Source organism: Stegostoma tigrinum, chromosome 37 (genome assembly GCF_030684315.1).
Source record: "Stegostoma tigrinum isolate sSteTig4 chromosome 37, sSteTig4.hap1, whole genome shotgun sequence".
Taxonomy (NCBI): Eukaryota; Metazoa; Chordata; class Chondrichthyes; order Orectolobiformes; family Stegostomatidae; genus Stegostoma; species Stegostoma tigrinum.
In genome coordinates this window covers 22053565-22065861 of record NC_081390.1, presented here as the reverse complement: position 1 = coordinate 22065861, position 12297 = coordinate 22053565, and the positions used below count along the sequence as shown (strand labels likewise).

Genomic DNA, 12297 nt, shown 5'->3' with positions numbered 1-12297 from the left:
GTAGTGTCCTGGCTTTTTTTTTAAATTTCCAACAAGTTAGAATTAACCATGTGTGTGATAACTATATAACATGCAAAATATGGTGCTACTAACCTTTCCATCATATCGTTTCACTATGAATTGGTCCAAACCCTGATCTGAAAAAGAGAAAGACTGGGTCATGATTGAACATCACTGCTAAGAGCTAACAGCTTAGTGCCGATTAATCATTCAGATGCTAAGCTGATCAGTGTGCTGGAGACATAATTCAGACTTAAAACTCATTTCAAAAACATTTCACTTTTCAACAAATAATTTTGAAAAGTACAAGTGCAACTAGTTCCAACTTGACAATCTAGAAACATATGTTACTAGAAGGTCCTGTTGAAAGCATTGCTTAGGGGATGTTAGATGGTGCGCTGTTTTGAAGATAGCTGGGTCAGGTCATACAATGCACAATGCTTTCTGGCAACAAAGTGGGGTAGTGTGTCTTAAAATTACCAAATGTTGTTAAGCAAACAAAGACTGAGCTGAATCTTTCAGCAGTGATGAACAGCAATCCAGATTAAGAAGAGACATGTGTGAAGTGGGAGACAAGGTTGCAATTGCCTGCAGATATAGGGTGGAGCAAACTCTCAGTAAGACCACTGGGGGCTGGCATGTCAGTGGGGTCAGATACCAGGTATGGGGCAGGATGTGGGCAGTTAAGTCCTGAATGAGTTGCAGAAAAAAAATGAGATACTTAACTACAAAAGTGGCTGGTGTAAATAAAGATCCACCTTAGCACCATCAAACCTGTGCTCCAGACACTAAGCTATCCATTGACAATACATACGACATTTACTGAACTAACTACAACTGCTTACCTGATGTCTAAAGCTGACACAAGCCTAATTTAAGTCAAAAGGTGGCAGTAGGCCAGGATTTCTCAAAATTCTTCAGTAAAGAACCAAAGTGATGGCAAAGTTCCAAGATTTGTTGATGATCAGAGCCCTTTCGATAACTACACTTACAAATAAAATTTATTTCACTCAATATTCATTAGTATAAAGGCATATGAAATTATTTGAATAATTTGTATTCTGCTGCCAGAATAAAAAGCAATTCTGCAGAAAATATAAAACAACATTTACCTGCTGACTAACACCCCAGGATATAGCACATCTCCGGACTAAATAAAAACTGAAAGACCTTCTGTTTAACATAGGAGCAGGAGCAGGCCACTCAGCCCTCTGCCATTTCATATGATTATGGGTGATCAAACACTTCAGTGCTTTTAGCCCATGCTACCCTCACAACCCTTGAACTATTGGTCATCAGAAATCTATCAATCTCTCCCTTGAATATACTCCACAGGTCCCTGGCTTAGAGAATTCCAAAGGTTCTCAATCCCATGAGATAAACCAATTTCTCACTTATCTTGGACTTGTTTTTAAATTGTGCCCTTTGGCTCTAGACTCTCCATCCAGAAGGAATATCTTACATGCATCTACTGTCTATCCCTTTAAGCATTTTATAGATTTCAAATCAGACCAGCTCTCGCTCTTCACAAGTCTACAGAATTACAGGCCCAGTCTCTTGTCATAAGACAGTCCCAGCATCCTGAGAATTTTAATTTCAGATTCACAATATCTGCAGTGTTTTGCTTTTGAGCCTCCAGTCTGTGTTTGGGAACTATTGCTGAAAGTGGGTGTTGGGCATTATTTGATCTGTGGATGCTGTAAATCAGAAGCAAAAGCAGAAGTTGCTGGAAAAGCTCAGAAGATCTGAGTACATCTGTGAAGAGAAATCAGAGTTAACATTTCAGGTCCAGTAACCCTTCCTCAGACTCTCTTCACAGTCATTGCCAGGCCTGCTGAGCTGTTACAGCAACTTCTGTTTTTGTTACATCTCCATACTAAATTGGATTTCAATTGCCAGGCAAAAGTAGTGAGATGCAATTTTCCATTTCAGTATTCTTGACTGAAGAAATTGAAGCTTACTATCTCGTGACCAAAAAGACAGAGGTTTAAGGGCACTTATTTGTTGTTGCAAAAATAGGATGTTGTTGTAATTTAAAGCAACTCATTAATCTGTAGATGTGAGGTACCTATCTCCCACCTTCACAGTCACTGATGTGTAAAAGGAGACTAACTATTGCTGCATTATAAGTGAATGACAGGTGAAGACTTACGCTTAAATGTCAAGCAAGGATAAATGGATCATTTGGAGTTGGCAAGCTGTAACTGGTGGAAGAGCTAGAGGGATCACTGCTGGTTCATCAACCTTCTGTCATGTCAATGGTTGAGATGGAAGCAGCAAATGCTTGATATCTAACTTTGCTGGTGACGCAAAGATAGATAGGAGACAAAGTTGAAAAGAGGAAATAAGGAGTGTGTAAAGTGGTATGAATAGGTTAAGCATGTGGGCAAAAATTAACAGATAGAGTATGACAGGAAAATGTAAACTTGTCCAATTTGGCAAAAAAAAGTATTATTTAACTGGAGGGAAAACTGCAGAATTCCATGCACAGAGAGATCTGGGTGTCCTGCTACATGATCACAAGAAGCTAGTGTATGCAGGTGCAACGATGAGTAGCCTTGTGGTGCAACAATAATACATCTGCCTACAGAACAGGTTGCAAGTTTGAATCGTATTGGAGCCAGGGGGATTTACTGCCATTCAATGTCCAATATTTTTGGGGGTCACGTAGCACTCAGTTGGTTAGACTGTTCGTCTGTCATGCAGAGTGAGCCGGTTCAATAACTGTATTAGCTGAGGTCATAAACTTCTCAAACTCAACTTGAGGGAGGTTGGTGACCCGTAGCTATCTCTCTACAATGAAACAGCATTCTATTGTCCCCTGAAACTATGGCAATTTCTGCTTTACTCTGCTTCACTCAGAAGGCAAATGGAATGGTGCTATTCATTGCAAATTAACATGTGAAGTAGCAGGAGAAGCCATTCTGCCCCTCAAGCCTGTTCTGCCATTTAACAAGATCATGGCTGATTCTTCTACCTCAACACCGTTTTCCTTAGGAATCCCTATGTTCCTTAATATCTTTATTATCCATAAATCTGTTGCTCTCGGTTTTCAGTAAACTCACGGGCTAAGCCTTGACAGTCTTCTTGGGTAGAGAATTCCAAAGACTTACCACCATCTCCTCCTCATCTCAGTCCTAGGCGGCTAGTCTCTTCGAGAATCATAGAGCCACTGGCATGGAAACCAACCCTTTGGTCCAACTAGTCCACGCTGACCTGTTCCCAAACTATACTAGTCCCATCTGCCTGCATTTGGCCCACACGTCTCCAAACCTTTCCTTTTCATGTACTTATCCAAATGTCTTTCAAAAGGTTGTAAACTGTGCCTGTATCCACCACTTCCTCTGGAAGTTCTTTCCACACACTAACTAATCTGTGTAAAAAAAGTTGCCCCTCATGTCCTTTTTAAAAACTTTCTCCTCTCACCTCAAATATATGTCTCCTAGTTTTGAGCTCCCCACCTTAGGGGGAGAAAAAACCTTTGAAATTCACATTATCTATGGCCCTCATGATTTTATATACCTCTTTAAGGTCACCTCTTATGATCCAGCGAAAAAAGTCCTCTTGTTCTGAGAGTGTCCCTTGCTCTAGACCATAGGAAATATCCTTCCTGCAGCCACCCATCGCACTCTGTTAGAATTTTTTATGTTTCAAGAGATCACCTCTCATTGCAGAGAATCCAGTTCCAGTCTCCTTAATCTTTCCTCACACGAAAATCCTGCTATCCCAGGAATCAGTCTGATGGACCTTTGTTACCCACTCTTTCTGACAAGTATATCTGGTGCAATTTCACCAAAACTGTATACAATTGCAGAAAGTCATTTACTCCTGTACCCAAATCCTCATGCACTAAAGGACAACATGCCAATTGTCTTCCTATTTGCTTGCTGCACCTGCAAATTAATTTTCGATGATACATGAACAAGGACACCCAGGTCCCTTTGGATACTAACACTTCCCAACACTCTGGGATTTCTGTTATTTCAACCGAAGTGGATAACTTCGCACTTTCTCACACCATATTTCATCTGCCACGTTCTTGCCCACTCACTTTGCATATCTAAATCCCCTTGAAGTCTTCTTTCCTTTTTTATAGACCAGACCCTTTCAAGATGTATTAAGACAGTCTACACCCTAACTTTTTTCTTATTTTAAAGATAAATGTAAGATTTTGCAATCCAGATGCAATCTGATTGATCAAACTACTTGACTTTAAGCAAAACACATCTTACTTTTACACTAAAGTTAAAATACAGACAAAATAAAAATAAAAGTGGCTTAACTGTAATTCTAATGAAATACTTAACAAAATAATATATATAAACTACTACTAATGAACTGTTCTAATGTAGTAACATCCCATTAACACATCCTTTGCAAAGGCAAATTCAGTGAAATAGATTGCCTTACGTGTAATTCTAGCAGCACAAAGAGAACCCCAACTTTCAGCTGTAACTGAGAGAGGAATAAGCGTTTCCACATCCGGCTTCAAGACCCCAGCAACTGCAGAAAGCTAAACCTAAATATCCTGTAGGAGCGTGATCCCACCCAATCAAGGCACTTCAATTGTTCAAACTTTAAAACAAAACAGCCTCGCAAGCTGTTTACTTTATTGCCTTTGAGTAGACCGCTCAGCACCTATCTTAATAGCATAATAATCTCTTGACAAAAATAAAGGACAAAATATGCTAAGTCACAGTATGGTCATACCTTCTCCTCATAGCTCGCATTCTCCCTTAGTTTTGTCTTATCAGTAAACTTTGAAATGACACATTTGGTATCCACAAACAAATCATTGATGCAACCTGCGAACAGTTGTGGTCTAAGCGCTGATCACTGCAGTACCACTAGTCACAACTACAAACCTGAGAATTGCCTATTTCCGCTCCGTTTTCTGTCCTTTAATCAGTTTTCAATTCATGCTGGTGTATTACCTCCAACCCTACGTGATCTAGTGTTTTTTTTTTTAAATGAATTTGCCAGATCTTATCAAAAGCCTCCCGAAAATCAAAAGTACCCCATCCATTGATTTCCTCTCATCTATTTTATCAGATCCATCTGCAACAGGAATGAATTTAAGAATATGTAAGTTTTGGTAGAGTTGCGCAAGGCATTTCTGAGGTCACATCTGTAGTAGCATATACAGTTTTTCTCTCCTGCATTTGAATCAGTTTGGAGAAGATGCACTTGACCAAGTTTCAGGAAGTAAAATATTAACTTTTCATTAAAAAATTGGATATATTCACTGGATTTTAGAACAGTGACTGGCAATCTTATTGAAACATACAAGATCTGCTGAGGGAAACCGATAAGGGGGATGCTCAAACATTGATTTCCCATTCTGAGAAAGACTGGAACTCGGGTACACAGTTTTAAAATAAGGGGTCTCCCTTATAATAAAAGGACGGGAAGTTTTTAATCTCAGTTGTTAGTCTGTGGAATGCCTTTCCTCAGAGAGCAGTGGAGGCTGGGTTGGAATAATTTTAAGACAGAGTTAGATATATCCTTAATTGACGAGGGTGTAGGTGGTGGACAGAAAAGTAAAGTTAAAGCAAGAATCAGATCAGCCATAATGACATCAAACAAACTTCAGGGCAGGCTCAACAGACTGAATTTCCTACTCCTGCTCCTAATTCCTATGTTGATATGTTCGTTAACTGGCTGTGATTTGTATAATTTTCCATTTGACGCACCATGTGAAGTCCAGACAACAAGAAAAATACAAAGCCCACACTGTCAATCAAACAATGGATTAGTGCAGGGAAAGATACTTTTAACTTCTTCCTACAACCACTGACAGTTGTCAGTTTCTTCCCCATCCAGGGGCAGCAATCTGTATCCTGAATGCTAATGTCAAAGATAGAATTTGATCCCTGCAGACTGGATGGCAAACTAACTTTATAACCACATAGAGTCATTCAGTCCGGGGAGAACATTTAACTACATCACTAATCTACTAACTGGTATACTAACTGCATTACAATTTCTTACTCACTCTCTGGTTGCTTTTCATTTGGTGTGATCGACCGCACAAAATCTTGGGGTGTCATGAACACTTCGGAATCTCCATTCTCATTGATAATCTTCAATGTGGCAAAGTATCTGAAGATTTTGTCTGGAGTGGAGTAAGCACGAATTCGGTTCTCATATTCCATGACCTGAAAACAAGGAAACTAATTATTATTGAGAGCTCCTCTCATCTGGGAGAACAGTAGGATGCTGTGATAGAAATTCAATGTCGCTCACTGAGCCTCCAGCAAATTCTCAATGCAAATCATTTCATCTCATTTTGACTAGTTCCTAAATGGGGAGAGATTGCAGAGGATTGAGTACCCGAACACATGAATAGAAAAATGTTAGTATACAAGTAAAGCAAGTAGCTCAGAAGCTAATAGAATGTCAATGTTTATTATAGGAGGATTGAATACAAAATTAGGGAGGTTGTGCTTCAGTTGAACAGAACACTGGTGAGACCATGACTGGAGTAATATGGACACTATTGTTCTCCTTATTTACAGAATTAAGTAATTGCATTGAAAGCAGTTCAAAGGCTAACCAGACTAATATCTGCAATGACAGCATTCTCTGAAGAAGAAAGGATGGACACTCCATACTTGTATCCACTGGATTTCGGAAGAGTAAGAGGCAACTTGACTGAAACACAAGATCCTGAGGGGTCTTGACAGGGTCAATGTGAAAAGGATGTTAACTTCTTGTGGGAGAACCTAGAACAAGGAGGCACTCTTTACAAATAAGACATCTGGCATTTAAGACAGGGTCAAGGAAAGCTTTTTTCTCAAGAGAGCTGAGTGCCGATCAAACTTCCTCTCACAGAAGGCAGTGGAAACAAAGTCTTGAAATATTTCTAAAGCAGAGGTAGGATCAATCCTTGATAAACAAAAGGGAAGTGGAGGTGAACATATATCAGCATAGACAAGAACACGGTGAAGTTATAATCAGATCAGCCATGATCTTGCATAAGAATATACAAAATATGAACAGAAGCAGAACATTTAGCCCCTTGATAAAAACCAAAAGAACTGCGGTTGCTGTAAATCAGGAACAAAAACACAAGTTGCTGGAAAAGCTCAGCAGGTCTGGCAGCATCTGTGAAAAAAAAAATCAATCAGAGATAATGTTTTGGGTCTGGTGACCCTTCCTCAGAACAACTTAGCCCCTTGAGCCTGGTCCACCACTCAATGAGATCATGGGTAATCTGCACGGTTCAAATTCCACATTCACATCTCTGACTGATAACCCATAATTCACCTGCCTAAGAATCTGTTCACCGCAGACTTAAAAATATTCAGTGATCCAGATTTCACTGCCTTCTGATGCAAAGAATTCCAAAGTCACACAACTCTCCAAGACATGAAAGTTCCTCTCATCTCTGTCCTGAAAGGATAAACTCTAATTTTAAAATCAGTGCTACCAAGTTCTAGACTGACCCACAAAAGGAAACAATCTTTCCATTTCCACCTTGTCAAGATTATTCAGGATCTTATACACTTAATTAAGTCACCTCTCCCTCTTCAAGCTCCAGTGGAAACAAGTCCAGCAAAAGAACCCACTCATTCCTTTATACTCAGTCTGCCAGATTTTTGTTTACTATCTATCCACCTGCAACTCCCTGTTGTTTTCTTCACAACAGACTTTCCTACCTATCTTGATGTTGTCTACAAATTAGCAACCATGCCTTCGCTCTCCTTGTCTAAGACATTGGTGTAAAATGTGAGAAGTTGAAGACTCAGCACAGGCCACAGCAAGGCTCCACGAATCATACTCTGCCAATCAGACAACGGCTCATTTAGCACACACTTGGCTTTTTTCCAGGCAATCTTTTATCCACGCTAATATGTTCCATCATGTGCTTTTATTTTCTGCAATAACCTTTGATCTAATGCCTTAGCAAATGCTTTCTGGAAATTCAGGTTTGGTACATCTACAGACTCCTACTTATCCACAGTGCATGTTACTTCTTCAAAGAACTCCTATAAATTGGTTAAACTTCATTTTCCCTTCATTAAACCATATTGACTTTTCACTATTATCTTGAGCTTGTCAGTATGCAACTACAATCACTTTAATGATTTATTCTAACATCTTCCCCACCAACGGACACCATGCCAACTAGCCTATAGCTTCCAGTTTTCTGTCTGCCTCCCTTATTAAAGACAAGAATTATGTTTGCTACTTTCCAGTCCAATGGATCCTTTCCTGAATCTAAGAAATTTCGCAGAGCTAACAGTCACAAATTTACTATTTTAAGATCCTGGATGAAGTCCATCAGAGCCAGAGATTTGTCAGCCTGATGCTCGCTCGGTTTGCTTAGTACCACATCCCTCATGATTGAATTTCCCCAAGTTCCTCCTTCTAATTTACTGCTATTACTAAAATGTGTTTTATATCCTTTATACTGAAGACATAAGCAAACTAATGGATCATTTAAGCTCCCAGTTCATCATTATGTACTATTAACTCCGCATTCACATTAGTTAGAAAACAAATACTCACTTTACTTAACACTTTTCCTTTTTAAATACCTGTAGAAACTTTTGATGTTCACTTTTACATTTCTAACCAGTTTCCTCTAATATTCTGATTTCTGCCTTCTGATTAATCTTTCAGTTATGCTCACCACTGTAAAAAATATTTCAACCAATAATCTAAACTGCCATTCATCTTTCTGTAGTTATATTCCATTTCCTTAAGTTTGATGTTTTCACTAATTTCTTTAGTTCACCACAGATGGCAGGTCTTCCCTTTGAATTTTTCTTGATAATACAAATACACACATTCTGAGTTTACTGAAATATCCCCTTAAATTTTTGTCACTCTGTCTCTATTTGTCTATCCCATAGTCTAGTACAGCAGTTCACTTCAGCTTTTATACCCACAAAGTTGTCCTTTCTTATGTTAGAATACTCATCTAAGTCCCGGTCTTCTCGCTTGCAAACTGCAAGTTTAGAATCAATCATATTGTGGTTGCTGCTACTGCACCTGAACTCTGAGATCATTAATTGATCCTGTCACACTTCGTGAAATAAACTCAATTTACTTGATCTCTGGCCTGCTTTCTAAGAAACTTGTAGCTACTCACACTCTCTATGCAGAAACTCTTTCCTAATTCTGCCTATGTCATTGGTATCTAGCTTGTTTCCCTCTCATGAGAAAGCAGCCTCAAAGTCTCATGGGACTGTGGTGACTTTATCTTTTACATGGACCACAACTACTGGATTTTCCCACATCCACAACAAGTTTTTCTTTTCGATGCTGAGCAGCCCCAAGAAGCCTTCGGAGATTTGACATGAGCAGGCTTGATAGATAGGAAGGCTGTTCCTGCTCGTAAAAAGAAGAAATAACAAAATGGCATAGATTTAAAGTTTTACGCAAGGAAAGCCAAGGAGAAAAATTTTTTTACACACAGAAGGTAGTTACATTCTGTAAAGCACTGCCTAGAATTGAGGTGGAAGCAGGTTCAATTGAAGCAGTTAAGAGGGACGTTGGAATGATCATTCAGATAGAAATAGTATGCAGGGATATGGGGAAAAGACAGGAGATCAGGACTAGGTAATAGAACCAGTGTAGGCACAATGAGCCAAACAGTCCGCTTCTACACTGAAACTATTCTGTGATTCCATGTCCTGAATAACATCATTGCAGAAGCAACAACTCTCTGGACTCTCACTCTTTGCTGCAGAGTGGTGTTAATCCTCTTCAGCACACCATCATCTACTACAGCCACCTTTGGTGTTCCCTCCATCACTTGTATCACAGTGTTGTGGTCAATCTGCTCAATCACCTCCAGCTCCTCTCTCCTGTCATCCAATCAGGCTGAGTAATCTCAAGCCTACAGGAAAACTGCAGAGGCTGACACTCCTGCCCTCTGGGTTCACCTACCTGTTTCACCCACAGTCACTCTTTCTTATCCTTGACCACTGACCATATTGATGGACCCTATCCTAAGTAGTGTAACTGCCTCCTGGTAGAAAGAATCCAAGTAACTCTGCTCCTCCCTGATGCATCGCAGAGTCTATAGATCAGCCTTGAGCTCAAACTTGGAGCCAAAGCTGCACAAATCTCAAACACTTGCTGCAAACATGTTAGTCCTGTATCACAGTGATATGCAGGAGCACCCACGGACTGCAAACCTGACACATCAATTAAATTGCCATCCTGAATGAACGATAATGACTTAGCTATATTATTTACTGCTTATATTGCCTTTTATATGTTTTGTTAATTTTATCACAGATTTGTATACTGTGTTAAAGTTTAGGGAGAGGAAACAATTGGAAAAACATGAATCAGTAACTCATTAAACAGCAAGATCCTTTCTCTGTAGCGGAGCAAATACTAGATCCAAATCAGCCTCAATGAATTGAGCTCGGTCTCTGACTGGCTGCCATGGGATCCTTATGCTGACTGCCCGTCTAGGGGTCCTCAGCTCACCTTCTCCTCCTCTAGGCGATGCTGTCTGTCTCTAGCTCCTCACTTGGCCTGTTCCTCCAGGGAACTCCCTGTCTCAGCTCCTCTCCTCACCCATGGCTCTAGGTCCTAATGACTCCCTGTCTCAGGGTCCTCATTGTGCCAACTCCTTTGGCTGATGCTGACTCTGCCTCAAGGTTCATCTCATGCCCTTTTTGTCATCTTACTGAATGGAACAGGCTCCAGTGGCAAATTACTTAGCCCGCTCCTAATTCAAATACAGGTCCACGCAGTGGCAAATATTCTTAATCAAATTGACACAAAACATCAGTGGATTTTTATACTGATGGGGTAGCTTTTTAAGTTGGTACTATGCAAATAAATGCCTGTATTATACTAACTAACTTCAACAAGTGTTAAATTAATAGAGTGAACTCCTGCACTAATAGTGTATTTGCTGCAGTAAATTTAATATATATGCTTAAAAGCTCACACAGAAATGGCGCTAATTTTAACATCTTGCACCTATGGATTCATCACACTTCAAAATGTCAAGTTGTAACATAAAACTCCAAACATTTTACACTGCTTACACGCTGCCTGAAGCCACCAGTTTACAAACACCCATTAATGCACAAACTTCGATCAGCAACAGCAATTAATCTGTAACTGCCCTTCTTGAATCATTACACAAATAGTCTTTGTGATTTTAAAGAGTCTGTTTACATTAAATATAACGCCATATGAGTAGAAGAATAAAACATTGCATACTGCACAGTATTGGACTCCTGTCATTGCAAAGCAACGCATTCTCTGACTTATCGGCAGTTTGCGATTATAATGTGATTGCATCGTGAGGGAATTCTTGAAGCATTCTGCAGATTACACTGGAGTTTCAATACCTTTTCCCATTAAAGAGATGTGCACTGAATACTGATTTTTAAAAAAACATATTTTACCTCTTCATGCTTACATCCAAACTAATATCTTTTATGCACATACCCCTGCCGTTACCAGCCCTTTCTCCCCCTCACTGCAATAGATTTTGGGACTATTTTCATTGGAGCAGAGGTGTAACAAATTGAATGGAGGTTTAGGTGATTCATTGGCCAATATTTATCCTTCAACTAGCAACATTAAAGCAGCTTTCTTAGTTTTTACATCATTGCTATTTGCGGTTTTATGAAATCTTGCTCTGTGGAAAATGATTGCTGTGTTCCTTATGTTAAAATAGTGACACCACTTCAAGAGATAGGTTCTTCATTGTACTTCAAGTGTTTTGGGACATCCCAAGTTTGTGAAAGGTACAATAGGTTTTGAGATTTTCCTCTTTCTATCCTATTAACTTTGTTTGGAGAGATCAATGATGCATGCTACACTGCAGAAATTCATCAAAATTCCTTAGATAGCACCTTCCAAACCCATTACCACTTCCATCTCAGATACACAGGAACACTGCTGCCTGTAAAGTGACAGGATGTTAAAGTTACCATCCTGTCTTGGAAATAAGTCAGAATTCTGGAAGTTCTGCCCTAACAGCATGGCGGGTCTATTTACAGCACATGGACTAAAAGTTCAAGAAGGCAACTCACCACCACCATGTCAAGGGCAACTAAGAATGGTAATAAATGCTGGCGAAGCAGCTATGCCCACATCCCAATTTAAAAAAAAGTGGCAATCATCCATCTTAAAGTGATATAAAAAGACCTAAGACAAAATGATCAGTTTTCCTCACACAATATGTTAATAGAACACAAGGAAGTATTGCTATGGGAGTGGCAGAGACTATCTCTTAAGGGAAAACTGGATAAATAAACAATGCAGCTGAATCAAAGGTATAGGGAGAAAGCAGGTCTGTGGGATTAGTTT

The 12297-nt window shown here is 39.5% G+C and overlaps 1 protein-coding gene across 3 annotated transcripts in view; it reads right to left on the bottom strand.

Moving 5' to 3' along the window:
• Positions 1–12297, bottom strand: part of micu1 (mitochondrial calcium uptake 1) — a 106477-nt gene that overhangs the window by 52256 nt on the left and 41924 nt on the right. For all 3 annotated transcript variants that reach the window (XM_048563725.2, XM_048563728.2, XM_048563726.2), the window contains exons 5-6: positions 5996–6158; positions 94–137 (exon numbers count right to left, since the gene is read on the bottom strand). In XM_048563725.2, coding sequence (XP_048419682.1) covers positions 94–137; positions 5996–6158 — 207 coding nt within the window. The remainder of the gene's footprint in view (positions 1–93; positions 138–5995; positions 6159–12297) is intronic.